General features: G+C 38.2%; 1 protein-coding gene across 3 annotated transcripts in view; it reads right to left on the bottom strand.

Annotated features, from left to right (window-relative positions):
* KLHL5 (kelch like family member 5) overlaps positions 1–16,560 on the bottom strand; it is a 48,743-nt gene extending 32,183 nt beyond the window's left edge. For 2 of the 3 annotated variants that reach the window (XM_030239319.2, XM_030239318.2), the window contains exons 1-2: positions 16,414–16,560; positions 13,563–13,656 (exon numbers count right to left, since the gene is read on the bottom strand). Coding sequence is in view for 1 of the 3 variants with exons in the window: in XM_050973947.1 (XP_050829904.1) it covers positions 1,435–1,811 (377 nt within the window). In the remaining 2 variants the exon portion in view is untranslated. Of the gene's footprint in view, positions 1–1,434; positions 1,812–13,562; positions 13,657–16,413 lie in introns of those variants that run through there. The other variant, XM_050973947.1, reaches the window with a different exon arrangement.
* Between the last annotated feature and the right edge of the window lie 2,711 nt (positions 16,561–19,271).

Here is a 19,271-nt window from a genome sequence, read left to right on the forward strand (position 1 = left end):
ACTTTCAATCTACACATTTATCTTTTAAAATTACACGTTTATTTTCCTACAGTGATTGTCTTGCTATGAAGAGAATATCCTAATTGGGATAATGCTGCATGTAAAAATTTCCCATCAGAAATATATGTTGCTGAAATGGAAGGTAATGTTATACCTGTATCATATCCAATAACATAGCTATTAAAAAATTTACATGTGAATGTCATTTAAAATGGGATCTCTTCAGAGGTGTGCTATTTACAGCTACATAGTTGTTGCAGCACAGTGGGATTGCTGCTATGATGCAGCAGTATGTAGGATTTCCTTTCCCAGTAATTCTAGTATTTTGACATAGGGTGATAAAAGCAAACACACTGTGTTCACTTCTCAGCAATTTTACTCTCCTTCCTTTCCTTGAATCTTTAAAGATCATATATACAATAAACAGTGTTTATATTATGGACTACTTTACCTTTCCACTAAATTGATTCTTCTCCTAAGGAATGAAAAACACTAAACTGCTATAAGTAAATGGATCTGTCTTTAATAGGCTTTATTAAACAGTGTACCCTTTTAAGGAGCCACACTTTCTGAAATGCCACATCAGTGCAAAGCTATCTTAAAAGCAGGAAAGCAAACATAACATTTTCTGAAATGGTAAGCTATTATGCACTACATGAACTACAAAACAGGAAAAACACTTTTAGTGAAGAATGACTGACTTATACAGTAAAATAAATAAAATAATGTAACTGATATTTCACAATAAAGGTTATTAACTTGCCTAATTTACAACAACAGGTAAGCAACTTTAATTCAAGAACAAGTTTTACAGTTTCATCTTTAGTAATGATATGTAAGAAAAGAACACCAAAACATCTTTACAGATGCAACAGAAACATTTTTTCTTTTTCTGCCAGATGCATAGTTTAATTCAATCAAATGGGTAACTGGAATCACTTAAAAGCACAAATTGATTGACTTTCAATTGATGTAATTTTTTCCTTGATTTATAGTCTGAGTATTTTTTACAGTTCATTCTTTGTCTTCTATAGATACGCATGGAAGCACAGGTCAGAATCAGGAGTTTACATTTTCATAATCTTCTCCTAACTGACATAACTAAACAATCAGTATCACTTCAAAATAATGTAGAAAGCATTCTGTAACACTACCATGTAATGGGCAGTACCTTACTCATAGCAGCATGTACTAGTACACTGTTTAAAACATGAGTGCATCCATGTTTGCACTTTGCTTATCCCCACTGACTGCCTTAAAAAGGTCCAAGTAAACAAACAGAATCAGATTATAATTAATATTCTGTTTCTGATGCACAATAGCAGCTAGTTTCTGAAGCATTTGAGCTCAGAACAAAAGCTAGCCTATATATGCATACTAACTACAAACATGAAATGAAAACATGTTTCTCACAATAGGAAAGTAATAATTAACCTGCACGAGCTGCTGTCCGATTCATTTTCTTCTTCACTTGCTCTATCATCTGTTTCTTGTCTGTCAAGCCAACGTGCACCTCCACAGTCTTCTGCTGAGAATTCAAATGTAGGGATTTCTGAGGTGGATGCCATTGGCCAAAGAGGTGAATTCTGGAAATCCTGTTGGCTGGACCTTCTGTAACCAACTGATGTTAAAGGTAAGTTACCCGAGTCTAAAAACTTCCTGCCCGCAGTTGTTACATTTTGTCCTCTATTCCAGAAGTCTCCCTGATGGTTTTCAATTGCAGAGTTCGGGGCTGATGCCTGATGACCAAACCACCTCCATCTGATTTTTAAAATCTGCTTCACGTCAAACTCTTTACGAGAACCAGACATTCTTAGTGAAAGCCAGCGATCGTCTAGGCAACAGGGTAAGAAGCAGCACACATAAAAGAAGATTTGTGCACCCAACCAAGACAAGAGAAACACATGCTCTGCCTGTCGCTGGCAAGCAGATTTTCTACAGAAGGAGGGGAAAAAGCATTGCAATCACACAAAAAAGGCTTCTTTAATGTTATGTCATTTGAATATAAACAAAAGGCAACAGACAGTGAAAAACGCTGACATAAAAGAGGAGGTGAAACAATCACCTCTATCAGGAAAAATGCTAATCACTTCACCCTAAAAGCTCTGAGGCTGTTTCTGTTGCTTCCTCTGACCATTAGGTTTCAAAAACACGAAACAATATCCATTAAAGCCCTTTCAAACCCTTTCAATACTACCCCCTTTTCTTAAACCACAAATGACAGCAAACGGCAATTTCTATACTGCATCTTACAATCTGTTTCTTATTCTGTTAACTCTTGCTACTACAGAGGGGAAAAAAGTGCAAAAATCAAATTAAATTCCTTCTACGGTGCTAAAAAATAAACTTACAGAGAAGAATCAAAGCCAACTCAAAGATAACTGATTATGCTGGGGAGAAACTGAACTGTAAATAATTCTTTTTCCCATTACAGGACATGAACGAACTTAAAAAGGACAAGAACAGCCTCGGAAGGCTCCAGGGACTAGTAGTGGAGGCCATAAAGCCTTTCATCTTGATCTGCTTTGATTCAAATCTAGGTCTGCAGTAACCAAAAATTTCTATGTGAAATGAGCTAATGGTTTCCATTCACTTATACATTACTAAAACAGAAAGCAAGAAAAAACCAATCACTGCAAGACACCAGACAAACCCCTGCAAAATAAACAACGTAAGATGACTGCTCAAAATGCTTCTTTCTAATCATATACTATCAGCTGCTCCACATCACATTAGAAGTGCTGTGATGGAACAGTGAAAAAGAGAGGTGCATACTCTTGAGACAGAACTCCCTCTAGGACTGGTAATTTACATATCATCTTAAAATGTCCAGCAAAAGTTTTTACTCGAATGAGGAATAGCCATTCCTATGAATGGCCTAGAAAGCCTATTACTACACTGATATTTTCTGATAGTATATCCATTTATTCACAAAATGCACAATGACCAATTTACAGTTCCCATGAAAACCAGCCTATTTCATCTCTGACACATGAAGCTCGTTAGGTATAAAATGCTGAGATTAATTTCAGTCACATGCAAATTGTAATAACAATTTTAAAACAAAAAAGAGGCACTGGATTTTTTCAGTCCTTGATATAGAGATCTATGTTTTCAAACTTTACAACTCAGTTAGTCTGTTCCAACTCTCCAGGATATATACACAGCAAACATACAAGTGCTTCTTTATTGCCCTACAGTTTTCATCAAAAGCGAAAGCCACTCTCAGATGAACATGATGAACTCCAAAATGTGGCATCTTGTAATTTGGATACCTGCAGTATTATTTAAAACAGGTTATATGCAAAGTCCACATGAAAACTTAAGGAGTGCCAAATTTTACCATGCAGAACCCAAACACTGTTTGAAACTTATTGCCAGGAGAATAACATGCTGTTTTCTGAGGAAACACAATGCTGTAAGTGCTAGCTTTAACCTGGAAAACTCACCCGTCATTGCCCAGAGCACAGTTATTGATCTAAGTGCTTCTCACAAAGGCTAGCAAAAGCTCATTTCTACAGGAACTGCATTCCAGCTGTTTCCACAGAGATGCATTTCAGAGTGTGTACCCTGCTGGCATCCTGGCCTACCAGAAGCCAAATACTGAGACCTTTGCAGCATATCCAGAAAACAGCTGAAGATACAACAGATACTAAATGCAAGATGATTAAGCAGGTAAATCTATAAAGCTTTTACCATCTTTCCTGGGGATTTAATTCAAACACAGAAAGACAGGGAAATATTTAAGAAAGGATCAATGTTTTAATGTATTAGCATGAAAATTGTATGGATGTTTAACCAAAATGATATGACATGCAGAACCCACTTATCTGGTACACATATAGCTAATTATTAAACACTTTACTGTAGTGTTCAAATACTATCATTTGTGTAACTGCAAGTTGAGTGAAACTAGAGTAAGGCTTAAGAAGTAAAAACAAAATGACATCTTTTTATTTATCCTCTTCTTCTGTTTTATATTGGTGCTGGGTGTTCATCAAGGGTGAAGAAATAGGACAAGCAACAGGTGTATATGTTAACATTCATCAAACCAGTAATATTTTAATTATCCATCCAGGTATAAAAAGTAAGCTTTAAATACCTTTATTTCTGCTGGTATGGTAAATCCATTATACATAAGGAGTGACCTGGATTCTCATTCTTGTGTAACAGACTCATTTAAAATTCAAGCTGACCCAAGTCTACTAAGACAGTGGCAGATTTGCGATTCTCGTGCTTTTTCAGCACTTTTCATTGATTTACTGGCAAAAACAAACCAATTACTGCTTTTCTTTGGCTGTGAAGCTATGGGCTCAAACAGAGATTAGAAAACAAAATGTGCTGTAGTTTTAACACACTAAACCACAAAACTGTTTTCGATTCTCTTTTATTTTTCTAGATTAAAGAAACTCTTGCTCCTATATACACTCTCAAAATTACAGTTCTAAGACTGACAGCAAAAATATCTAAAATATTTCCCTGTTTCATAGGATTATTTGTATTATAGATGACAAGATAAGATGAGTGACAGTTAATTCTTCAATTTAAACTGATATTCCTCAGAAATAATTGAGAGCCTCTTTTCTGGACAATCTTTGTTACTATGAATAATGTGATATCTTTTAGCAGATCTCCAGCCAGAAGTTACCAGGCTTTTGAGGAGATCTCCAACAATGGACTGTTATGACTTCCACTGACTACGATCACCCAGACGTTACCATTGGCATCTCATCTGGTGATTGGTGCTCACAAATCCAAATGCCCACCCTCTATGGCCTCCCATCACACATCCTTCTAAAGCACTAACACATTTCTGAGAAACCTGCTAAAACCCATCCTAGTCAAGCACAGTATACATAGACTTGGCAAGGATTCCGAAATATTTTTCCATCTACTAAGGCAAAAGTTTGCATTTATTGAGAAAACAATGTCCATTTTTTCTGACCTTGGGCATTGTTGCAGTTTCTATTTTGTGGTGAATCAAAATAACATTTCAAATACAAGCACACTGTCACCTTTGAGAACATAATTCAGTTTGTATTAACAAGGTTGTGTAAGCTTCCTGTGAAGACAATTTTGAGAACTCTGATTTTTAATTTTACAGATTGATATTCCTTCAAGTGGAACACCTGAACATTTAATCTCATAAGAGCTTCACAAAGCTATAAATCCCTGCAGTTAGCAGTGGGGGACAGTTTCCCAGGTTCTGGCTTGTAAACAAAAAGAAACATCTAAATAAATGCTCTATGTTAAATCTGCAACTGTGTAAAAAGGTAACACCAAGAACATAGCATGACAGCTTTAGAAACTGCGATTTTCAAAATCTTCAGACAGTTTATCTGCACAGAGATACAAACCATTATTTTTACTAACCAAAAAATTTACTACACTGATATTCTCTGGTATTATACACATTTATTCATACAAGTATTAAAGGTTGCAATCCAGCATAACTAGATACATTTAAACAATTTTAGTCTTAAGATACCTCTATTGTATATTTTGAGGGAAGGTGTACTTCATATTTAGAGTGTATGACAAGGAAATTTGGAAATATTCTTATTTAAATAATAAGACCTAGTGCTTTTGTTGATTGTGATTTTTCCTTTTTCTTGCCAAAGGAAATCAATCAAGTTTTCAAATAAAAAACCATGTACATGGAATAATTTTTTGAGACACTTTTAATATTTAAATTTCAACACTACTTTATATGGTAACATTTTTTCTGTCACTACTATGATTTGACTCCAAAACCTTTTGCCACTCAACTTCAAGGCAATTCAGATATAATATATTCAAGGTATTTAGTGAGTCAAATTAATTTTAAAAGGGGCCATAAAAGCTCAGGCAGTCCTGAGAATATCTTATGATCCTTTAAAGTGCCAATTAAGAATGCAAACGTCAAAATAATTACATAAAGTCTACTGTGACTGCAAGAATTGTTTTTTTAAAAAATAATGCTTAACAAAAGCATTAAATATAAAAAGATAAGTTTTAGACATAAGTAAACTCATTAGGATGTGGAAAAGCAATATTGTCAATGTTTAGTGATCCCAGATGTGTATTTGAAAATATAAGAAAGGTTCACTGACCATAAGATGTTCATCAATTACTCAAATACATACTTACAGCATTAAAAGGCATTAAAAATTTAACACTTTTTAAAATGGGATTTCTGAACTTTAAAATATTATTTTAAGGCATTAAAATAAATGCTCAAAGAAAACCGCTATAGATGAACTCTAAACTGCTTATAACTATGCTTTTGTTAGAAGAAGTGTTAAATACTCAGTTTCTTTTTCCTTCCCTATTCCTGTCTTCCAGACCCAAAGTTACAGAAACAGCTCAACAAAGACTTCAGGAAGATTGCTATATTGATGCTTCATGATTCTATAAAACTATAATCTCTTATTATCCCAAAGTTTTATATAAATGCAAACACTTCTGGTTTGCAGTTATGTGAAAAGAGCCTTACATCAGCAGCTGTGGCACAATTCATTCAGGAGAAAGAGAGGAAAATGTCCTACAGCTACTGACTTCATATACTTAAACTCATTGTTCTGACTGGCAGAAATGAGCTGTAGCCAAATTACTGGTACTGCATCACAACTTTCTGCCACTGCATTGTGCGTTTCCCTCGAAACGCGAGGGAGCAGTCAGCTTAACAACAGCATGAAAAGACCTGTACAGAACAGTAGCCTGGCTTGCTGTTTATTTTATTCAGCTAAGAGTGGGGTGGGGAACAAGAGAGATTTCCACATGTAATACAAGACTACATTGTTAGATCCAAGCTCAAATGTCATACTGGTTCACACACAACAGAAGTTCTGATTCAAGACATTCGTATTTCTTTAAGATAAAAACATTAACATTGCTTTATTCAATTAATACTGAAGCATCATGAGGGACTGCACCATCTACAAGTAAATCCATAGTGTAGAGCTATTCCTCAGTAAACAGCACAGTAAGCTTCTTCACTCTCAAAAAATGAGCACTCCAATTCATCGGGTCAGATGCTGTTTTTAAGTTAAAATTTACTTGCAATACAAAATGGACAACACTGTGAAGGGCCAGTCACTCAAAACACAGAACCAGTTTTCTGTACTAAAAGGGTCAAGTAGCAACACACAAGGTGAAGACAAGCAAGATTCCCAGTTCATCTACTCCAGGAATACTGGGGTAGCACCAATTCTAATGGAAACAAGGTAGCCACAAATATAGAGATGGTAAATAGGCCAGCACAAATCATCTCCTTTAGAAATGTCACTGTTAAGAAAGAGTGGTGACAAAAACACTGTTCTGCAGACACTTAAAGATGTCCTGCTGAAAGTAAAGCCAGTCTTTAGAACCAGTTTAGGAAGGTACTGCCTAATAAAGTTACAAAAGACCATAAAGGACAGGTTGAAAGATTGAGGCAAATCAAAACAAAATAACAAGGAGATAGTTTCCTTTTGTAGGCAGGTCTGCTGGGCAAAGTAAAGACAATATTTTAACATTTTTCTGACAGCAGCAGTGTTATTTTACCATGAAGTATTCAAATTTCCTCAAAAACTCACAGAAAAGTGGGTAAAGGATAACACTACCAACATTGTCAACAGCAGAGTGGATGTTTATTTAGTAAAAAACAACAAGTATTCACAGTTCTACATTAGGCACCATATAAAAATCCACCAGGTTAAAAAACATTTTAAAAAACAGTGAAGAAGCAGATTTGCAAGTGATTAGGTAATGCAACATAGCACTCAATGCCAGACTACACAAACTTCTAAGAGAAATACATAGAGGTCTGTGGGTGAAAAGTTTACACCGTATTTAAATGTCAAGCTATGCAATGCCACAGCTACTGAAGCAAAGCACTTCAAGACACAGAGACCTGAGCATTCTAAATGAATCATTTAACACCAAAAAACACCTCAAGAGACTGATTTCTCTCGCAGTAAGGACTTCTGTTTAATTAGCAGCTTCAGTGAAGCCCACCCCCCAAATGAAAATTTAGGTTGCATAAGAGATAATATATGAAGATATCATATCTTATTACATATTTATAAAACAAGTGGCATGATCTCATCTGGAATTCCTTGTGTGCAACTGATCATTGAAAGTCAAAAGCAGTGTTGCAGAAAACAGGGTTCACAGAAAGGCAATACACATGATCAAAGTATAAAACTAACAATCATCATACTAGAAGGCAGAATGCTTTATAAGAATCATATCAAAATCTAAAAGTATCAAGATTAATGTTTATGAGAATCAAAATGTCTCATAAATATGAAAAACAACTTCTATTTAAAGAATCAATGTTGGACTTACAACATTTTTAGAACCCAATTGTGCATAACATTGCAGATGTCAAACAGAACTTCTCATAAAAATCCTTTCAATATAAAGATTTCTACCATCATTTGCCCACCTGGTTAGAAGAGGCATCATAGGCAACATGAAGGACTTGTGTAGGTATACAGATAACAAAAGAATGTCTAGGGAATGTCTTCTGTAGAGCCTGCTGCAGAGGGGGGCAGGGCCCTGGTGACATGGGATATGGAAAAGGCTGAGGTATTGAATGCCCTCTGTCCTTCCTAGCAATATCAGCCTTCACAACTTGATGAAGTTCAACAAAAAGAAGTGTAAAATCCTGCACCTGGGAAGGAACAACCCCACGCTGTGGGACACACAACAGAAAAGCAACTTGCAGGAAAGGACCTGCTGGTCACCATGTTGCACATGAACCAGTAGTGTGCCCTTGCAGCAAAGAAGGCTAATGGCTCCCTGAGCTGCATTAGGAGTGCTGCCAGCAAGTGAAGGTAGTGATCCTGCCCCTCTATTCAGCAGTGTGAGATATGGTCATACTGGAGGGCGAGTGCAAAGAAAGTTCATTAAAATGATGAAGGACCTGGAGCTTTTCTGTCTGATGAAGTCTGAGAGAGCTGGGACTGTTTAGCCTAGAGAAAACTCAGGGGGATCTCATCAATGTGCATAAATAAATACACATAAATAAATAAATGTCTTTCAGGGGTGTCCAGTGACAGGACGAGAATCAATAGGCAACAACTAAAACACAACATCTAAACATGAGGAAAAACCTTTTCACTGTGAGGATGACTGACTACAGGTCACCTAGAAGGGTTGTGGGGATTACATCCTTAGAGATATTCAGAAGCCATCTGGACAGGGTCCTGGGCAACTTGCCCTTGGTGACCCCACTTGGGGAGAGAATTCAATGCCTTGTATTACATGCTTTTATTACAAGCGTTGTAACTTGGTGATAGATTTTTCATGTTACAATAAGCCTTACAAAGTGGTAAAAGCAAGGTGATTAAATTGGAGGTGTTAACTAAAGGCTTCCATTGACTTTCCTAGTGATTTGGCTCAAGGAAGTATTATCAGGAAAGAAAATGCAGAACAAATCACAGCATATTTAACTATTGTCTTCACTCTAAAACAAAACTAGTCCACTGTCTGGATCAATGCTGCTTAAAATAGTATGTATCTGAGGCACATAAGGAAAAATATCTTTTAATTCTATACTTGGATACTATTAATTCTCAGGTTAAGCCATGCCTCAAGCTACCGTGTATTCCTAACCACAATCAGAAAACTATTTTCTTAAGTTCTTTATTCTGTCTCCACGGTTCCATGTGACAGTAATCTCAGATTCCCCACTATGATTTATTTTACAAGCTCTTCTGACAAAAACTTCTTCTGTGCAGTTCTTCTGCATGTTTCACTTCATGCTGTCTCCCTTATCCCACATGCATACATATCCCTCCGTACCAAGTACCAGGACAGGCAGGACAAGCAAATTCTTTGTCATATTTAGACCAAGAACAGACAGGCTCATCAGCTGGTAAATCAAATAATATTACTTATTTGGCCTTTCCTACCTACCCTTATTTTCAAAACCTTTCATGAATTTAAACGTAACAAGGGCTCCATTCTGTCAGAGTTTGACTGAAACTGGCAAGTAGACAGAAATGTTATTAGGGAAGAACTGAGTAAACCACAAGACATAAACCAAAGTTGCCTGGGGAATGTACAGACTCACAAGCTGCCTATCTTTTGCTTCTGAGTATGCACAACTTAGCCTGGGTGGCTACATATCACCTAAGCCCAGGATTTATAAACAAAGTAAAACAGAAATCAACATAAAAGCTGACTGATTGTTCAAACACAGCTCTGAGCTTCTACCCTTCCATGGTTGTGTAAAACTGAAATGAGCTCAAGGATAGAGGGAACAATGGGCAGAAATTCCACCACTTATTAAATCACTGAGGTACTTGCAGAGTTAACTGTTCAGCTATCCTAAACAGCATACTGATCCCATCTTAGTTGCCTTACCACTGGTTTTAAAGGAACCCCTAAATGTTTCCTGTTCTGCACAGAGAGCAAGAACTAGACACCAGCAATATAAATAAAGTGCCAGGAAGAATACAGGATACTGTAGGCACTCTCAGGGCACGAGGTCCATTACTGAAGTAATATGCTCAAAAAAGGGAAAAATCTTGAATTCAGATTGATAAACTGTCAGAAGGAGAAAGCAGAATTGATAAAAACATTTAATTATTTGCTTAGCATGTGTTTTTTCCATTCCCTCATATCAACTATAGCCATTTCTTAAGAGAAATACAAAACTATGTGTTGTACTATTGCATGTAGATCTCCTCAGATTTAGAGGGTCTGCAATCATTTGTCCATTGCTCCTCTTCATTAGCTTAGAGTTTTAAAAATTATTTACTTAGCTTTCAGTATTTCTAAAAATTATTTTTCATTCATTGAACTTTTATGTTTTCAAACAACAATAATGTTTGAATATTCACTGAAACTATCAATCTGGTTTAAGTACAATTGTTCTTGAGTTGAACTATCAGACAATTTATTACACAAAGATGCAGCTTAGGTTTGTATTTGTTAATTACAAAAACTGTCAGGAAGTGAGAGGAGGTACAAAGTGAAGTTCTATTACTTATCACTTGATCTGCCCACATGCTTATAAACTCATAGACTAATTCAAGTTAATTACTTTTATTTCCTTGAAAAAGACTTCAAAGTTTAAAATGCTATGGTGCTTGATGAAGATTTTGCCAAGCCATATCAAGTTATGATAACATTATGAAGTGCCCTACCTCCTTAATGCTCTCATTAGAGTTTGAATGCAAAAGCTTGTGATTACATTTCCATTCAAAAATATAATTTCCCATACTGCACATAAAAGAGCAAGATTTAAACACTGATTTCATCTTTGGCAAGGATGAAGTGACCATTTAATATTCAAAAGTATTTCTTTTTAGAATATTAGAACACATTTTATCTATCTACCAGACAAATGCATATGGATCTAAAGAATAACCAACATATAATACTTCACAGCAACTGTCAGGCTAATGCCTTATTTGTGCAAAAGTCAACATAAAACATCTACTCTGCTAACAAGTATGAACTTGCTTGCAAACAATCTAAGCATCAAAACCACTGATAAAAATCTCATCTTCCTATGGACTTATCTCATCTTCCTATGAACTTCTACGTTTCCTCACCACATGCATGCTACTTGAAAAATTTAACTAATTTGCTAATTCAGCCATATGACTATTTTAATTTTCTTTACAGTTCAGGTTAGTAAACCTCTATGGACTTGAGTCTTGTCTTACTCTACACCATGAATATGTATTATATGACACAGCCAGGTGCTGTGAATATTTAATCTCTTTTAAGGCTATACTTTAGCCTCATTTTGACAAGTTATGTTCTGAGATTGAGGCTAAGTAAGTCCCAGAATGGTGTGAACTTTTTTTTTTTTAATAAATAGTACTACTTCAACCCAAATCAACTCAAAACTCTTCTAGACAGATCATATCATCATTGTGCTTTAGTAAGTTTTTCTCAATAGAGTCAATACAATGTATATTTGCTATCAGACAAAAGCATCAGCTAAGGCAGTGAGTGAGACAAGCCTATCTACACACATTTTCAAAGAAATTAAGCTCACTCTACCTTAAATGTCACTGTTTTACAAAAAAATCCTGTACAATTTTGTGAACAGTCTTCCATTTACTCTGAAAATCTGATGGATGCTCTCGGAAGAATCCAAGTTACTATTCAAGATTTTTTTTTAAGTATATCCAGTTGTTATGGAAGACATCAGGATTTTTAACATCAGTTGCACTTAGAACTGCCAGAAGAGGTAATTAATTGGCAAAGTATTCCTCTGAAAAGACTGAAATCAATAGTCAACTTTACAGAAATTTGTCCTCTGGAAAAATGCCAGCCAAGTCCGTAAGGTCCGTAAGACAATTAAAAATCAGCAGCCCTGCTCAATAACTAGTCATTCTACCTTGCAGTAAGATGGGAATAAAGACATATCCCATAGTGATCAACATTTTCAGTTCCTTCTCTTTGTAGGACATTTTGGCATTTGTTTCAAATCCCTTTAAACTTTCATGACCACTGTAGAAAGGGCACAGGTCAAGTCTGCACAAATACTGACAGCCTGGAGGAGGTTGGCTATTTTGGTAGGTGGAACTACCACATCTTGAACTACTGCAAAAAAGCAGTGAAAACACACAGCCTGTTCACAAAATAAATTCTGAGGAACCCTAGCAGTTCTTATAATTTTTAAAGCTCAAGAAAGTGTTGATATCATGTGTGGTGGAAGCTACCAACAAGGATATGGATTGACAGAGGGAAACAATGTGACTGATCATGACATGAACAGGGAGAAAGATCATCTCTCTCCTGTATTTGTATCACATGAGTAAATTCTAAAGGAATTTATCAACATTCCCAAGGTAGAGACACCTCACAGTCAAGAAAGCAGATTTTTTTCACTTTAGTAAAACCTAGTATTTCTAAATTAATTGGATTGCTTTTGTCACCCTTAGCACTTATTTTTCAGCAGTATTTTACTTTATAGAGAGTTCAGATAAAACTAGATTCTTGCACGTATTCATGCTTTCAACATTCTTTTATCCTCTTCCTTTGTGCAAATGTCAAAGCTACTCCCTTTGACAATTACTTTCACTTGGAACAGTCTTACTACTATGTTGCTAAAAAATGAAATAAAGTGAAATCCACTCAGTATTATTGGAGTGACGAGATTTGATTGTGCATTTGGTGGGCCTTTATTCATATTAATTTCTACAAAAAGCAGTATTTTCTCTAACACACTCTGTATCAATTTCCCTGTTTTTCCTATAATGATTGAAAGATGCAAAGGCTTCTCATGCACTTAGAAAATATCAAAATTTAACTTTACAGTAATGCTGACAGTCTTCTATAAAGCATGCTTTGATAAAGAGCACAAGTGTTGAAATCACATAAAAATGGTCCAAACACTAGCATGTGAAGTCACAAAAGCATGTGACTTTGCTTTTGTCAATGACTTTGACAAAAGCAAAGTCATTGCTGCTTATGCACACTTGCCAAAAGAAGCCCTTACATGATGTGTTATATAAGACAAAAAAAAAGGATGAAATTTTGGGTGTAAGGAAGAGTATGTACCCTTGTGGGCTAAAATCCCATTCATTGTAGTATAACTTACTGTCAGAACTGAGTAAATACAATCTTACCTATAACACTGGAATCATCTCTAGTTGTTCAAAGAATCATGTAGTTCCATTTATCTTCCTCTTTCCAAGAAAAATTGAGGTAGCAGAAAAAAATCTAGAGACAGAAAAATACAAGTAAGAACCACCCACAAGAGTAGAGAAAAAAAAAAGAATAATGTCAAAAGCAGATTCCCTACTCTGTTCAGATAGAACTTCTTTATTTTTTTTTTATGATTCTTACACTTACTGATAGGAAGATGCTAAATGTGTGTCACTGTACAACTGTCACCTTAGTTCCTTCCACAACTTTAAGTTACATACCCATCCACAAAGACTGACAAAAAAGAGGGAAAATTATTATGAAATGTGAATATGTAAACTCTCAAGAAACACTGTTTTTTAAAGACAGTACCTCTTGGGAAAAAAAAATTAACCTTATTCCACTGTCACCCTTATCTTTGATTCCCTTCCCTGAAGGGAAAACAGTGAAGAACTGATCTGCCACATAGAACACTTAAGCTGAACTAGTGCCAAAAAATAACACTGACTGCATTGGTGAATAAAGCCAAGTACCACCACTAAACATGCTTCCCTAAACAGAGCAGCTCTATAAAAATTCACACTTACTCTTACAGTGGTTCTCAACCCTTACCTATTTACAGGTCACTAAAAATTTTCTTACCAAAGTTAGACTCTGCTCAAAAAATCCAGCTTGCTGAAATACTATGCATCTCCTTTTGGCTTGGCACCAAACAAATTACTATATGCACTGTGAAGTGAAAGAAAGTAGCCTTACATGATACCTGCATGCATAATGTGATATCTAATATGTAACCTCTCATGGTGTCATCTTTCTTACCAGCTTCCAGAACCTTGCAGGTCTCTGAAGGGTAATACCACCTCATTCTTACACCTGCAGCACATAACCTCACCTCTCCCATGTTTTCTTAAGGCCATGCAGCCCAATAATACATGTGTCTATGAGTGGCATTGCCTTGCTGGGAATTTTGAATGAAAGATTCTGTTCTTGTGACAAAAAGCAAGCAGTTGATAGTCAGGTTTGTAACTTCTGCATTTTTCTACTAGGTAAGACTGCTGTAAGGAAAAGTGATTTAATTGCTATGGAAAGAGGAAACTGCAAGAATTTTGTAAGGGAAATTTAAAATCATATTATAATTTCTTAAGAGCTGCAGAAACTTCCATTACTGGGTCATGCTATGTTTGATTAGGTAATCTACTTTTCCATATCAGGAAACACTGAATTATATCAACAAAACCACATGACATAAACATAAGCAAACAATAATCTTTTTAAAAGCATGGGTGATACGAAAGTCCAGAGAGCTGGAACAAGTCCACCAGTATGAACTGTCATTGTTAGCAACAGCTTGCAATTACTGTTTGACCATAATGGTTTAATGGAAGATTTTCTTCATCTTCACTCAAATTCTTTTCTATTTTAAATTAGCAGTTATTGCATTTCTGTGAAACACAATGTGTTAGTCTACTGCCGTGGTGTAAACATGCTGTCTTTGGTAGTGGACCTGCCCATTCAGAGGAAACGACTGAGGGATGGATGGTTCAATGAAGTTGACACAAGGCAGAAGAAAACACTATTTGACTCAGATTAGGGTTTTTATTTACTATTATTATTTTGGTTTTATCCTGATTTATGCTCCCTATCATTGTTCAGCAAGGGAAAAGCATAGAACATGCATACAATCTGCCCTATCAGGAATGCACCTATGAAGTCCAGGAACAAGGTGCCTTTTTCTGTTTTTTTTTTATACTAATCCACATATGCCCCTGGAAATTCCCAGGCAAAAAGACCTTTATGTGAAATGATCAGATTATTTCTGGCAAAATTGATGAACTGCTCATAAAAAGAGATCGTGTAATTTGCTTTTAAAAAGGATCCACCTATCCAGTACATAGTTTGTCTGGACAGAAAAGCTACACCAACATCACCACGAGTTCAAGTTTTTATTCCTCTTTATGCTCGTAGAAGACCTGAGCAATAATTTTTTCTTCAAAAGATGACGTATTTGGAGTCTAGCTCATGTAACTTCATAATCGACTTTTAAGTAAAAGAAAGGAACAAAGCCAAGCCTTCCCTTTTTACTGTTCTGACATTACTGCTGACGACGAGCCTCGGGCGGCTGGGCTTCAGACGGGCTGCCCCGCTGCTCACGAAGCTCAACCAGTCCGAACTCAAAGCCCTAAGCCACAAAAACACTTTAAGGGAAAACATAAACCAATACTGTATATAATCAGCAGCTATTTGATGTTCAAGACTTCTGTCGGCTCCCCGTGTAATAACGCCGCTCTCCATGTAGTGAGGTGGCAGTCAGTCACTGCTCTATTCTGTTCGACCGGTCTCAAATTTAAAAAAAAAAATTGTTTTCCACTATTTCATACTGTGATGGTGAAGGTTAAGACACATGGGGTTAAGTCCCCGAGAGCTGTGTCAGTGCACTTCTACCAGGTCTCCGCTCTGACCGCTTTGCACCGAGCGGGCCACGGCGGCGGCCCTTCTCGGCGGGACCGGACCCCGCGCCGCCCCGCCGCCCCCGCCCCGCTTCCCTCAGGCGAGCGCCGGCACTACCCCGCCGAGCGCCGCTGCTCCCGCCGGGCCCCGCTCAGCCCGCCATCGGACACGCGGTACCGGGCACCGGCCGCCCCGGGCGGCGGCCGGAGCCCCTCTCCACAGCCGGCCAGCAGGACGGAGCCCGGTGATGGTGAGGGCGAACCCGCCCCTACCCCTCGCAGGCTCCAGCTCTCGCCCTCCTCCTCCTCCTTCTCGCTTTCTCCTCCCCCTCCCGGCAGCCGCGGCCCCCTCCCCTCGCTGCCGAGCCCCCCCGGCCCTTCTCACCTCTCACGGTCCGGGAAGGGGGCGCGGCTGGGAGGGGGCGGAGAAAGAAAAAAAATCGCAAGGAAGGCCCCCGCACCCTCTCCCGTCCCCTCCCGTGCCCTCTCCTCCCGCCCCGCCCGGCGGCCGCCAGCCCTCCCGCTCCGCCGGGAGCCGCGGGCACTGGGCGCTCCCGCCCGTCGCTGTCGCGTACCCGCGGCCCCGCTCCGGCCTCTCCCTGCGCTCGGGCGGCCCGGAGGGGCGGGGCCCGAGGGAGGAGTCGTGTCCCTGCGTGGCCCCGCCCCCTGCCCCGGGGCGGGAGCGGCGCGTGGCCGCGTGTGGCGGGCCGGGGCCGGGGCCGCTCCCCTCACGGTGCGGAGCCGCCCGCGGCGCGCGCCCCCTGCCGGCGGGGCAGGGGAAGCGGCAGGGGAGGCGCTGTCCCCTACATCCGGTCCCTGGGAGTCTTTCTCTTTCTTCCAAAATAACAAAGCCAAACATTTCCGTAGCTACCCGCTGCCCCATTTAAGAGAAATAAACGTGTGGTAATACACACCGCAGCCTTTCGCCTCCTCTCAGGACTCTGTACTCGATGTTAGCAGTTCCCAACTGCCTCATGTGCGAGCACACGTAGCCTTTCCTGACCTCGTCACACAATGCCTTATCAGTGACCGCTGCTATCCAGAGGTTGAATAATTTTCCAAATTAATAGACTGTGTGACAGCCAGATGCACCTCCAACTGCTCAAACTGATTTAAGGGTGCAGGAGGCCATTGCTGAGGCATGGCGGTGCAGTTTGGATGCAGTAATGAGATCAACAGCGCTTGCTGGGCCTCGTTCTGCACGGAAATACGGCAGGAAATACGGCCTGCGTGGCTCTGCGCTTCACCCGCCCGACAGTTCTCATCCCAGCTGGCATTAAATAACTGAGCCGGTTTTAACTAAACTTGACAGAAGGATGGGGTTTCAAAGATGCTAGTTGCTCCAGCTGTGTAAAAATTACAAGCTAGGTAGAGGGAAGATTGTCCCCAAGAAAGAAAGCTCGTGTTTTCCAGGTTGGTGTGTGGCCAGGCCACACAAACACACACACTTGATTCAGCCAGTTCTCACACACACACACACACACACACACACACTGAGAACTGCCCAAAGGTAGCAGTGCCTAAAGCTTTCGATGTCCCTGAGGGATGTGCAGAGAGATCATACATGGGCACTCTGAACTCAGAAACAAAACAATACTAAAATCTGCCATCACGATAGCCCTAAAATAGATATGCCCCACCAGCTTAATGCAGAGTTCTTGGAAGGCACCTTCTGTAGAATCTGATGCTCAGTGTATTCCACAGGTTAATACTGTATCAGCCGGAGCTTGGGTGGAATCCTATAGCACAACATCTATTCTGACCTTGGACACTATCATCAGTGGTGATAGTCTGTATCAGAAAGAGACAGATACACATAGTACTTGAAAAGTCCTCCTGCAGTTTTCCAGTGTTTTCTCAATTTCTTCTGGGCAGATAGGATGGATGAACACCATACAACACTGAAAACAGGAAAATGTAAGTAACTGATATGGAAGATACTTAAGGGGCAGTGCAAATTAGCAAAAACAAAGTAGAGCTAAATTCGTAATGGATGACATATAAGAGGCATATTTTTTTTCCTTTTCAACTCACATCTATGATTTTTTTTGTATCCTATTGTTTCTATTATACCATTCTGTCAAAAAATCAGAGTTCATTTTGTTTTGATTTCATTACTTTCATTGCATGGAAGTGCTACATTAAAATGTCATATTAAATTTATACACTCTACAGCTTCATTAGCATTCTTTCTATAGAATGAATACTGTATTTGCTTCCACTTGCCTTACTCATAGGCCATACTCATACTCATAGTTCTGAGACAACTAGATGACAAAAAGAGCATTTTGAGTTTGTAGAGCATTTCTTATTTTAATTTCAACAGTATTACTTCACTTGGGTAGTACTCAATATTTAATGGCTTGTGGGAAAAATACTTCAGAAGACATCTTTCTGAATTAATGAAATCCTTTACACTGTATTACTCTATATTTGAGTCAAATTGTTTGTTTTTACATATGCATTACTCAGGGTTTTATTCATAACATTTCAGAAATGTTCTTTGCAGTCTCATCTATAAGAAAAAAATATAGAATATCATGGTGTTTGTCAGAATTAATACTTCACTTTTAACTGGAAAGTTTAGCTGAAAAATTGTGACTATGATGTATAGAAATAGCAACAGCTCTATCCAGTCTTCTTGCGGTGAAAAGAATAGTAAAATGCAAACTGAAGACACTTGACAGATTGGCAACACATCTGTCATCTTGTAAGAATACAGCAGCAATGATAATATGAACAACTCATCCTCAGGTCATTGTACTTACTATATCATGATTGCCAGATCAAAAATTTTAGATTGTAATGATCAAATCAATAGTCTATTAAAGTCTGAAAGATTCTCTATTACATAACATTATCTTCCACCTAGCCACATGCAAATGTATATAAATAAAACAATAAAATCCCCATAACTGACTCATGTGGTTCTGAATCATTTTTATAATGAGGGTCTGACTCACTTTTTAAAAATTGTCTTGGCCAAATGAGAACAAAATTCCTTCACAAAGATAGCTGATTTACTGTTTTGCAGGTATATGAAAGTGGTTATTAAGGGTTCTTAAAGCAAAACTTCCACAAACATATAAATTTTTTTTTTCTTATTGTCATTGTGGTACATGAATTTTATCTTGGGCATATTTGAATGAATCATCCTCATCTATGCCCATGCAGGAACAGAATGTGGTTTTCTGCAAGTTAATGCAGTGAGAAGTAAAAGGGAAAGTCATTATAAGAAGAGGA

The sequence above is a fragment of the Serinus canaria genome, chromosome 4, assembly GCF_022539315.1.
Source record: "Serinus canaria isolate serCan28SL12 chromosome 4, serCan2020, whole genome shotgun sequence".
Taxonomy (NCBI): Eukaryota; Metazoa; Chordata; class Aves; order Passeriformes; family Fringillidae; genus Serinus; species Serinus canaria.